Source organism: Carlito syrichta, unplaced genomic scaffold (assembly GCF_000164805.1).
Source record: "Carlito syrichta isolate Samal-C Ts95f unplaced genomic scaffold, Tarsius_syrichta-2.0.1 Scaffold305729, whole genome shotgun sequence".
Taxonomy (NCBI): domain Eukaryota; kingdom Metazoa; phylum Chordata; class Mammalia; order Primates; family Tarsiidae; genus Carlito; species Carlito syrichta.
This window is the reverse complement of record NW_007249825.1, coordinates 361039-373678: the sequence shown is the minus strand read 5'-3', so window position 1 is coordinate 373678 and position 12640 is coordinate 361039. Positions and strand designations below refer to the sequence as shown.

At 42.6% G+C, this 12640-nt stretch overlaps 1 protein-coding gene across 1 annotated transcript in view; it reads left to right on the top strand.

The window, feature by feature from the left end:
- The window catches only part of ABRAXAS2 (abraxas 2, BRISC complex subunit), a 40443-nt gene that overhangs the window by 451 nt on the left and 27352 nt on the right, over positions 1–12640 (top strand). Inside the window, exons 2-3 of the mRNA XM_008062505.1 lie at positions 5311–5401; positions 11872–11908. Coding sequence (XP_008060696.1) covers positions 5311–5401; positions 11872–11908 — 128 coding nt within the window. The remainder of the gene's footprint in view (positions 1–5310; positions 5402–11871; positions 11909–12640) is intronic.

Below are 12640 nucleotides of genomic sequence, written 5' to 3'. Positions count from 1 at the left end.
GCGCCTGCCCCTCCCCGAGAGTCGGGCTTCTGAACTTAGGAGGGTCGGGGAGCAATGGAGAGCCCGGGCTTTTAGTTTGGGAGGCGAGGCACTCCGCCCCGCTCGCCGGTCTCACAGGTGGTCGCGGGGCGCGAGCGACGACCGAAACCACGGCTGTCACCGTGCATCCCTGCTAGACACGGTTGTGTGTTTTCCTCGCCCCGATGGGAAAATGGAGATTGCAAACAGGAGCGAGAGGGGCAAGGTCTATTTGCATTCCTCAGAGTTGCATGTCTAGCCGTTTGGCGAAGGTTGTAAGATCACGGAACTAGTCTGAAATAGGGAAGTGACAGGCCCGCGAACGAGGGATCAGAAATGCCTAGGCTTGGGAGCCAGCAGCCGGAGCGGAGCCTCCCTGTTTCAAACGTCTTTATTTTACGAGTTGTCTTTAAACGTCACTGGCCTCTGGTTGGAAATTATTTGCGAAACTAGATACTTTTTCGCGTAGGGAGGAATTTAATTGGGCCGCCAAATTGTGGGATTATTTTAGGTGATGGTAGTAGTGACTCAAATTCATTAAATATATGGGTGGGTTTTTTGGAGGGTTGTTACTTCAAAGCAGAAGGATAGACTGCAGAATGAAGAACTGGATTTGGTTTTATGTCAGCAGTCTTTGGCTTCCATGAATAAAAACTGATCGCACAGGGAGGTGATTTCCATTAGTAAATTGGATGGAATTAAATTATTGTACCTTTAATCTCTTAAGTGTTGATGGTAGAGCTTGAAGATAGCAATATATACATCATGGTTTTTTGCAGAGGCAGCTTTGGACACTATGGCCTGTGGTACTGCAGCAGCCATTACTTTGATAATGTAATTCCATATGTAAGTGGTTTGTGATACCCCTAATGCCCATGGACTATTAAATATGCGTTCTTTACCCTATCTATTTTTTAGAGTGCCTAGTAATATAGTTAATAAGGCAGTGTATAAGGCAAGAACATTGTAAGACTGAGAATCTACCTATTGAGAAATGGGTGATTTTTCTCCAAACTGCAGTGAGATGGCCATATTACTTAGATTGCTATTACTTTACTTCAAGAGAGATCTTATTATCTACTGCGTGCAAGGCCTGGTGCTGGACTTCCTGGAAATGTTTGCCAATGCCGATAGTTTCAACTGTGTTTCTCTGTTTATGGTAACATTGTCACAATTATAGATGTGGCATAGTTGAAAATAATTTCCTTTTTAAAGTTGAAGCAACAGTTTACTTTTGTAGTACTTGTTTTGTCCAGGCAAGAAATTAATGTAAAACCACTCATTCTATAGAGCTGAGGTTAGCAAATGTTTTCTATAAAGGGCCAGGTAGTAAATTTTTTAGGCTTTGCAAGCCATGTGTTCTCTGTAGCAAATACCCAACTCTGCTGTTGTGAAGAAAGCAGCTGTAGATAGTAAAGGAACGAAGGTGACTGTGTTCCAAAAAAACTTTACTTATAGACACTGAAATTTGAATTTCATGTAATTTTCACATTTCATGAAGTAATTCTATATTTTTTAACCATTTAAAAATGCAGGCCGGGCTCGGTGGCTCAGCCTGTAACCCCAGCACTTTGGGAGGCTGAGGTGAGTGGATCGCCTGAGCCTGCGGGTTCGAGACCCGCTGGGCAACTTGACAAGACCTCATCTCTACAATAAATCAAAAATTAGCCGGGCATGGTAGCGTGCGCCTATAGTTCCAGCTACTTGGAAGGCTGAGGCGGAAGGATCGCCAGAGCCCAGCAGGTCGAGGCTGCGGTGGCCGGGAGTGGCCATTGCACTCCAGTCTGGGTGACAGTGAGACTCCAACTCAAAAAAAATAAAAACAAAAATGCAGGCCAGGCTCGGTGGCTCAGCCTGTAACCCCAGCACTTTGGGAGGCCAAGGTGAGTGGGTTGCCTGAACCGTGGATTTGAGACCCGCCAGGGCAACTTGGCGAGACCTCATTTCTACAATAAATAAAAAATTAGCTGGGTGTGGTAGCGCGCGCCTCTAGTTCCAGCTACTTGGGAGGCTGAGGCGGAAGGATCGCTGGAGCCCAGTAGGTCGAGGCTGCGGTGGCCAGGAGCGGCCGCTGCACTCCAGTCTGGGCGACAGAGTGAGACTCCAACTCAAAAAAAAAAAAAAAAATGCAGAAAGCATTCTTAGCTTGAAGGCCATACATTAACAGGCATTGGACAGGATTTCACCCTCACACTAATATAGTTTGCCTAGTCCTGCTATAAAGTAACAGTGGCTCAGTTAATCCAGACCACTAGATAACTCAACATTTATTTTGTGCTTGGCTCTAAAATGTCTTGATGTCACTGTTGATTTATATCATTTTTCTTTTTTTTGATTCAGAGTCTCGCTGTTGCCCAGGTTGAAGTGCAGTGACACGCTCATGGCCTCTGAAGCCTCGACCTGCTAGGCTCAGGCAATCCTTCCACCTCAACCTTCCAAGTAGCTGGAACCACAGGCATGCACTACCATGCCTGGCTAATCTTTTGATTTATTGTAGAGATGAGGTCTCACCAAGTTGCCCAGGCTGGTCTCAATCCTCTTGCCTCCACCTCCCAAAGTGCTGGGATTACAGGCATGAGCCACTGCACCCAGGTGTATCATTATTTTTCAAACTGAATACTGTTGTGATGTTACCAAATACAATATAAGATACCCAGTTAAATTTGAATTTTAGATAAATAGCAAATAACTTAGAGTATAAGTATATTCCAAAACATGTAAGAATTATTTGTTATTTTTTTTTATCTGAAATTCAAATTGAATTGGGCATCCTGTATCTTTTTTTGCTAAATGTGGCTGCTCTAGATTGTAGAACACTAGGAAACTAGCCATGTTCTTAAACATTCACGATTGCTAATGTGAATTTACGTCATTCCAAAATCTTCCTGGTTGCTGCTGTTGTTTATTTACCTCATCGTGGAAGACTGTCTTTTCAGGATTATAATCAAAATAAAAATACAAAGTATGGAGTGCTAGTCAGAATGGTATCTGAGGAAAATACTGGATATGCCTGCAACTTTCAGCTGTATTGTGAAAAAGGTGACAATTTAGAAAAGACCATTTCACTTGTACTTAACAACAGAAGTTTGCGGTAACCAGATTCAGATGTTTTTGTTTTCACCCGCTCTCAATATTATGACAGCAAAAAATTTGCCAGTCACGTATATGGGCAAAGTTCTGTGGGAATATCGTTTTTTCACTGTGGTTTTTAAGAAGTTTTTTTTTTTTCTTTTTACAAGACAAAGCTTCTTTTGTGGTGAGAACTCTTAATTGAAAGACTTCAGGAGGGTAAAGCATGCTTATTTAGTCAGTGTTTTCTCAAACTAGACTTTGGGTCTGAGATAATTTTTTTATTTTTGAGTCGGAGTCACTCTGTCGCCCAGGCTAGACTACAGGTGATCCTTCTACCTCAGCCTTCCAAGTAGCTGGAACTACAGATGCGTGCCACCATACCCAGCTAATTTTTAAAATTTATTATAGAGACGAGGTCTCGCGACTTTGCCCAGGCAGAACTCAAAGCCCTGGGCTTAGCCAATCCTCTAGCCTCCACCTTCCAGAGTGCTGGGATTACAGATATAAGCCACTGCATCCTGCCTGAGATTTTTTTTTTTTTTTTTTTGAGTTGGAGTCTCACTCTGTCACCCAGATTGGAGTGCAGTGGCCGCTCCCGGCCACCGCAGCCTCGACCTGCTGGGCTCCAGCGATCCTTCCGCCTCAGCCTTCCAAGTAGCTGGAACTTTTTTTAGTTGGACTCTCACTCTGTCACCCAGACTGGAGTGCAGTGGCCGCTCCCGGCCATCGCAGCCTCGACCTATTGGGCTCTGGCGATCCTTCTGCCTCAGCCTTCCAAGGAGCTGGAACTCCAAGTGCGCGCTACCATGCCCGGCTGATTTTTTGATTTATTGTAGAGATGAGGTCTCGCCAAGTTGCCCGGTCGGGTCTCGAACCCATGGACTCAGGCAATCCACTCACCTCAGCCTCCCAAAGCGCGGGATTACAGGCTGAGCCACCGATCCCGGCCCTGAGAGAATTTTTTTAAGGAAATCTGTATATTTCCCAAATTTGAGAAATGCCCTGTATGTGATGAGTTAGTATTTTAGGATACTCCCCCTCCCCAACTCACATACAAAAACTAGGCTGTTATAAACATCTGTCTCTCCCCTCTTCCTTCCTTTAAACAGCAAATGTTTTTAAGCTGGGAAACTTCTTTAATTAATTTGACAGATCATTCTAGAATAGAAGGGATTATAGTACGAAGTCATTATTTCAACAAATTTATTCAACCGCTGTTTACGGAGCACCTACTGTGTTTTAGGCACTTTGCTAGGTGCCGAGATAATAATGAACAACCAGAGTGCCTGCTATCGTCGCATTTACATTTTAGCAGGGGATAATAAATAAATGTATTTATTTATAAAAGTGTAATATGTAATATGGATAGTGAGCAGAGTAAGAAGAAAAAGACTCAGGGTAAAGGGGACAGAGTACCTAGCTGTTGCTATTTCAGTTATGTTAGTCAGACTATGTTTCTTTCTCTGATAAGATGTCATGTGAGTCAAAACCTGAATGAGGGAAGGATCCATGCAGGACCTGGGAAGAGAGATTTCAGCTTATCGGTTCACCCTCTCTATAGGAAAGTTATTTTGATGTTTATGGTATATGTTCTCCATATACCATTGTGCTTGTGCTCAAACAGTAGGTAATATGCCAAGTAATCCAGAATTTATTATGGTGACAGATGTTCTCCAAAAGTATATATAAATTAACCTCTGCATTTATTTTAAATAATTTTCATGTGAATGTAATTTATTTGCTGAAATCCTAATTTCCAACGCCAACTTGTCCAAAAGCACTTACTCATCTTTGTGTTAACTTCTTTATTCTTTCACTGTTAGCAGTGTTTTTATAACAGTAAAATAAATTGTGTGCTGTTTCAAGAAAACAACTTTGAAATATTTTTGCTTCCTGAGTTTTTTTGATATTAATTATGAGACTTAGGATTTAGGTGATGAACTCACTTTACTTAATTTTACTTCAAGAAACAGTGAAAACTTGAAGGAATTAGAATAATATTTTTATCTTGTTATGGAATCCTTTTTTTTGAACAATTAATAGATATGCCTCAGATTACTTTTAGTCTATTTGTTGGTTTATTGGATAGTGGTTTACATGGCAAGCTAATTTGGGTTATTGTTAAAATTATTATAAAATCATATGTCCTCAGTTACTCTTAATTTCACTAATAATCATCTTTATTTTTAGCCTGCAACTGTTTTCTTATGTTAATTTTAGGAAGGATTTTTGCTGGGAGAAGTAAGACAAGAGGAAACCTTTAGCATCAGTGACTCACAAATCAGCAATACAGAATTTCTGCAAGTAATTGGTAAGTGAATTTATCAGTGACCTTGGAAATATCTTTTTTGTACATATACTTACTGTTTGTTTTGTTCTTTGGTGCTTTTTTTTTTTTTTTTTTTTTTTTTTTGAGTGGGAGTCTCACTCTGTCACCCAGATTGGAGTGCAGTGTCCGCTCCCGGCCACCGCAGCCTCGACCTGCTGGGCTCCAGCGATCCTTCCGCCTCAGCCTTCCAAGTAGCTGGAACTTTTTTTAGTTGGACTCTCACTCTGTCACCCAGACTGGAGTGCAGTGGCCGCTCCCGGCCATCGCAGCCTCGACCTATTGGGCTCTGGCGATCCTTCTGCCTCAGCCTTCCAAGGAGCTGGAACTCCAAGTGCGCGCTACCATGCCCGGCTGATTTTTTGATTTATTGTAGAGATGAGGTCTCGCCAAGTTGCCCGGTCGGGTCTCGAACCCATGGGCTCAGGCAATCCACTCACCTCAGCCTCCCAAAGGCGCGGGATTACAGGCTGAGCGCTTTTTTTTTTTTTAAGTGGGAACCTAGCCTGGAGTGTTTGGGGCATGCTCACGGCCACCACAGCCTCCACCTGCTGGGCTCAGGCGATCCTTCTGCCTCAGTCTTCCAAGTAGCTGGAACTACAGGCATGAGCCATCACACTCAGCTAATTTTTCTTGATTTATTGTAGAGATGAGTTCTCGCCAAGTTGTCCAGTCTGGTCTCAAACTCATCAGGCTGTCCTCTTACCTCAGCCTCCCAAAGTCCTGGGATTATAGGCATGAGCCATTGTGCCCAGCCTGTTCTTTGGCTCTTAACTGATTTTAAGCTAAAGGATTGAAAGAGTACATAGAAAAAAACTGAAATTATTTGCACTAATACATATGTTTGGTATTTTTTTTTTTGAGTCAGAGTCTCACTGTGTCACCCAGGCTGGAGTACAGTGGCATGCTCACGGCCACCGCAGCCTCGACCCGCTGGGCTCAGGTGATCCTTCTACCTTAGCTTTCCAAGTAGTTGGACCCAGAGGTGTGCACCACCACACCCAGCTAATGTTTTGATTTATTGTAGAGATGAGGTCTCGCCAAGTTGCCTAGGCTGGTCTTGAACCCCTGGACTCAGGCAATCCTCTCGCCTCCACCTCCTGACATTCTGGAATTACAGGCATGAACCACTGTGCCCAGATGATATGTTTTTATAAGATATTATAAAGCTGTAAGTATAGGTCTTCTATAAAACTTCCCTACCCACCAACTGTTATGACTTTTACTAAGTTGCTATGTGACCACTTGATTGGTAGTCCCATCAAAACCACAGTGAACCTCAAGTTTGCAAACTAGACTCTTCCCATTGCTAGTATCATCTTATGCTACAATGAATGGATATGTTGTGCTGATTCTTCCTAGAGGGATCTGGTAAAGATGTATACATTTGTTAACATATGATACTTGCTAAACCCAAACAGTCTTCCAAGAGACAGGCCAAATAATTACTTTGGGGGAGATAGCTGGGAAAGAAAAAGGAGTCCTTTTGATAAATAGAGATCATAGTCCTTTCAGGTGTACCTCAGGCAGAGGTCATCAAACTGCACATACTCAGAGCAAAGCAAGGGACATTTCATTTATTTATGCAGCAAACATTTATTGAATAATTTCCATGTGTAAGACGTGTTGGGCAGTGAAAGGAAGACTCAGAATCATCCCTACCTTCCATAACTGTGGGGAGGATAAGACAGGTCTGAAGACAGTGCAAGATGAGTGCTGTACTAAAAGGAATAAAGAAAATCTCCTACGTATTCAAAGTTTAGGAAAAAACTGCTAGTGGGGAAATCAGTAAGGTTGTCAGTAAGAAGGCCAGTGGATGGTACATTCAGGGGAGCACAGAGCATGAACTGCATAAAACATGGAATCTGGCCCGTCTCTGGGTGACTAAAATGCAGAATATGTGATGATCAGTGGTTTGTAGTTTGAAATACTGCTGGCAGGTTAGGTCGTGTTTGGAGCAAATCATCAATTGTAAGTCTTTTCGTTTATTTGTTTGTTGTCCCTCTGGGAAACCAGATCAAGCCTGTTCTGATAGGTTTCTAGTATATGGACTGGAGGACAAGAGCGAGGCTTGAGGTGGAGGTGGGACTGAAGGAAAAGAGAAATTGAACTGTCTGCCAAAGGATCAACACAATAAAACCCACTAACCACATTATTGACTTATTAAGTAAAGGTTTCATACGTGTATAGCCAGCCTATGACTAGTCTTTTATTGAGGGTGTTTTTGGTTTTGTTTTGTTTAATTCTTTAAAATTCTAAAACCGAATTTTGTTTCATAGGACATCTGTACAGCTCTTTATTATTTGCACCTGGGTTTTCAAAACTAATCTGGTAGATGACGGTTAAATTGCCAGATGCAGTTAACTGACAGCAAACCATGAAAGAAAGAGCTCTCTTATCTGGCATAATCACAAAAATAGTGTTTCTGATTAATATCCTGGCTGTTTACTTTTAAGGAAATAGAATGGTAAAATAATTAAAATGCTACGTAGCATAAATACTGATTCTTTGATTCATTTTTGTTTATTTATTTATTTATTTTTGAGTTGGAGTCTCACTCTGTCGCTCAGACTGGAGTGCAGTGGCACACTCTCGGCCACTGCAGCTTCGACCTGCTGTGCTCAGGTGATCCTTCCGCCTTAACCTTCTAATAGCTGGAACTGCAGGCATGCACCACCATGCCCAGCTAATTTTTTGATTTATTGTAGAGATGAGGTCTCACCAAGTTGCCATGGGCTCAGGCAACCCTCTCACCTGGCCTCCCAGACTGCTGGGATTATAGGTGTGAGCCAACACGCCCAGCCTGATTCTTTGATTCATAAACTGCCTGGTTCTTGCAGTAAATACCAGTTTTTTGTTTTTGTTTTCTTTGAGTTGGAGTCTCACTCTGTTGCCCAGACTGGAGTGCAGTGGCATGCTCCTGGCCACCTCAGCCTCGACCTGCTGGGCTCCACCAATCCTTCCACCTCAGTCTTCCAAGTAGCTGGAACTACAGGTGCACGTTACCATGCCTGACTAATTTTTTTTTTATTTATTTTAGAGACAAGGTCTCGCCAAGTTGCCCAGGTGGGTCTCGAACCCGCAGGCTCAGGCAATCCACTCTCCTCAGCCTCCCAAAGTGCTGGAATTACAGGCTGAGCCACTGAGCCTGGCATAAATACCAGTTTTAGTGATATTGTAGCTATGAAGAAATAACAATCAATAGAGTCCCATTTAATACAGTCCCATGACAACCATCTTTTGTTGTATAATCTTTAATTTATTAGCATCAGTTCATTGATTGAAATGAGTATGGATCTCATAAAGAGTTTGCTAATACTATCTTTTCTTTTTGAGTTGGAGTCTCACTCCCATCACCCAGGCTGGAGTGCAGTGGCACACTCACTGCCACCCCAGCGTCCACCTGCTGGGCTCTGGTGATCCTTCTGCCTTAGCCTTCCAAGTAGCCAGAACTACAGGTGCATGCCACCATGCCTGGCTAATTTTTTATTTATTGTAGAGATGAGGTCTCGTCAAGTTGCCTGGGCTGGTCTCAAACCCGCGGGCTGAGACAATCCATTTACCTTGGCCTCCCAAAGTGCTGGGATTACAGGCTGAGCCACCGACACTGGCCACTGATATTATCTTTTTTTTTTTTGAGTTGGAGTCTCACTCTGTCGCCCAGACTGGAGTGCAGTGGCCACTCCCGGCCACTGCAGCCTCGACCTGCTGGGCTCCGGCGATCCTTCCGCCTCAGCCTTCCGAGTAGCCGGAATTACAGGCGTGTGCTACCACGCCCGGCTGATTTTTTGATTTATTGTAGAGATGAGTTCTCGCTGCCCAGGCGGGTCTTGAACCCACGGGCTCAGGAAATCTACTCACCTCAGCCTCCCAAAGGCGCGGGATTACAGGCTGAGCCACCGAGCCCGGCTTGATACTATCTTAAATGTGTCATTATCATTGTAAATTTTTATTTTAAAAATAAATATTTGAAAACATAAACCAAGGATTCTGGAAAACTTGGGTTGAAAAGTCAAACAACAGCCAGGTGCAGCACTTTGGGAGGCTGAGGCGAGAGAATTGCCTGAGCTCAGGGGTTCGAGACCAGCCTGGGCAACTTGGCGAGACCTCGTCGCTACAATCAATTAAAAATTAGCCAGGCGTGGTAGTGCGCGCCTGTAGTTCCAGCTACTTGGAAGGCTGAGGCGGAAGGATTGTGGTGGCCATGCACTTCAGCCTGGGAGACAGAGTGAGACTCCAACTCAGGAAAAATAAAAAGGAAAAAAAGAATGATCAAGCATTAGGTAAGGTGCCATGAGTAGTATTCACTACCTGTAATGCGAAAAGATTTTTGGGCGTAACTTAACCTCTAGAATAAAATTATAAATTTATTATTTGTTGAAAATGCTGACTCCATGCACAGACATTTTTACCTCACTCTCTGCAATAAAAAGGACTTCATATAGAATATCACATTTTGGACATGAAATGTGTTCATCTTGTTTTCAATACATATTATTAGTGGTGGGGAAAAGGCAACAACAAAAAAAGTATCCTTGGTTAATGAGGTGATGCAGTTACAATTGTTGGAAACAATGGAGGCGTAAGGAGAAGAGATATTCAACCTGCTCACCAGAAAGAGAGGCCATAAGAACAGTACCACCCAGGAGAGATTTTTAAGAAAATGTGTGCAGAGAGGCCAGTTGTACATGAAGAGAATTCGGCAGTATAGAAGAGCTATTGAGGAACAAGAAACTGGAGATCCCAGGCAAGGCTACTTAGCCTCTGCCTGCTTTCAAAGGTCCACCTGTCAGTTAACGTGTCCTTCAACTTAATTCTGACCTGTAGTTTTTCGTGTTTGGAAACATCACCCTTTTGATTCCATGAAGTGCTTAGTATTGCAAAACATCTTTGAAAACTTTAGCATTCTTCAGAAAATAGCACGTGATATCTAGAACATGTCTTTTGTGTGCTTTAATCTGGGTTGTAAATTATGAAAGAAATTGCTAGAATGGATTGGTAACAGGAGTATGCAGAGTTCAAAACTTACTCTAGGGATTTCATTAAACAACATATTCTTACCTTTTTTAAAATTGTTGTTATTATTATTTTATGGTTTGGGTTTTTTCTTTTTCATTCTTTTTCTTTCTTTCTTTTTTTTTTTTTGAGTTGGAGTCTCACTCTTGTCTCCCAGGCTGGAAGTGCGGTGGCACACTCACAGCCTCGACGGGCTGGGCTTAGACAACCCTTCTGCCTCAGCCTTCCAAGTAGCTGGAGCTACAGATGCATGCTACTATGCCCGGCTATTTTTTGTGATTTACTGTAGAGATGGGGTCCCACCAAGTTGCCCAGGCTGGTGTCGAACCCCCGGGCTCAGACAATCCTCTCGCCTCCACCTCCCAAAGTGCTGGGATTACAGGCTAAGCCACTGCACTCGGCCTTATTTTTTTTTTTTTTTAAAGGCTGATCAAGTGCAGTAGTGAGAAAGGGAGAAAAGAATAGAACAAGGAGTTCGATCTGTAATTGACTGAACAATCAACCAAGATAACTCACTACCTTTGCACCAGCCTAGATGAGGTTTTCCTATTGCATAGCTAGGCAAATTAACTTTTCTGTGGAAATACTGCATTTGTGCATGTGTTTTGACAGCAGTAACACAAATACAGAAGCTAATGGGCATGATCCCATGTTCTTCAAAGCTGAGTTTCATTTTAATTGAATTAAAATTACAACCTAGAACTCTGAGACTTTTTTTAAAAACAATAGCAGGTGATGAGTCCTTCTCTAGAAGAATGTGATTAATGGAATTAAATAGTCTCATGGTCTTATAAAAAAGCCAGACCCTAAGCTCCCTGATGAGCTTGAAAAAAATTGTTCACTGTGCTTAATCATAGCAGCTTTTCAGAAATTGTTGTGATCTGCTTTATGAATGACTGTTTCCCTCAGTACTGATCATCATTGAAAGAGTTAATAGACTTCCAGAGTTCCTTCTTTTTCAAAATGCTTGGCCCAAGTTGTCATGAGTTGTGAGTTGGTTATTGATGGTAGGATGGTTAAGGCCCTTCTCTCCCCAGGCTGTCCTCACAGCTTTTATCTAACTTGATTAAATGATTCTAGTCCTTGGTTACTTTCTCCTATTATGCTGTTTAAATAGGTAAGATTGAACAAGGCACACAATAGCTGCATGTTCCTGAATAGAAGCTTTCAGATGTGTGCTCATCATACATGGACACTTGGAAATAGGTCTCTCATTCTCCAGTCTGCTTTGTTTTGAGAATGTGTCCCTGAGTGTGAATGTTAAGACCTCACACTGTCTTCAGCGGTATACATGTAGTACCTGTTTGGGAAAGGAAAACTGTCTTTTTATTGTCTTAGATTTTGGCTTAAAAATACAAAACCAAAAAACCATGAGCTGTTTTATAGTTGTCTGTTTCTTTCATGATTAACTGAAATGTATTTCCTCTTTCTAATTACAGAAATCCATAACCATCAGCCTTGTTCGAAACTTTTTAGGTAAGCCACATTCTTCTTTGTTGCTTTTAGTTCTTATTAAAAAGGATTGATTTATTTAAAACTTGTGAATTGAGGCCTGTAGTTGGTGGTGGCTGTAAAGTCGTGACCATAAGTGAGGGCACCGAACTTCATGTATTTGTTGAGTGCTACATACACCGTATTAGGTTAGGAAAAGAACAGGGGCAAGTGTAAATTGTGGCCTCAGTGACTGAGAGTGCAAACATCCCCCATTGATCTATCAAAGACTCTTCAAACACATAAAACAAAGGCAATCAAGATAAAGTAACTAATGGAATAAAAAATTGTTCAGTGTTCAGCTTTAAATTGTACAGAAAGGGAGCATAAGAGTTTATTTTTGTGTTAATTTTTTTATTTTTTGAGTTGGAGTCTCACTCTGTCGCCCAGGCTGGAGTGCAGTGCCACGCTCATGGTCACCGCAGCCTCTGCCTGCTGGACTCAGGTGATCCTTCCACCTCAGCCTTCCTAGTAGCTGGAACCACAGGCATGTGCCACCATGCCCAGCTGATTTTTCTATTTATTGTGTAGACGAGATCTTGCCATCTTGCTCAGGCTGGTCTCAAACCCCTGAGCTCTGGTAATCTTGCATCTGCGTCCCAAAGTGCTAGGGTTACAGGCATGAGCCACTGCACCCAGCTTCTGTGTTAAGATAGTAGTCCTCAGCCGGGCTCGGTGGCTCAGCCTGTAATCCCGCGCCTTTGGGAGGCTGAGGTG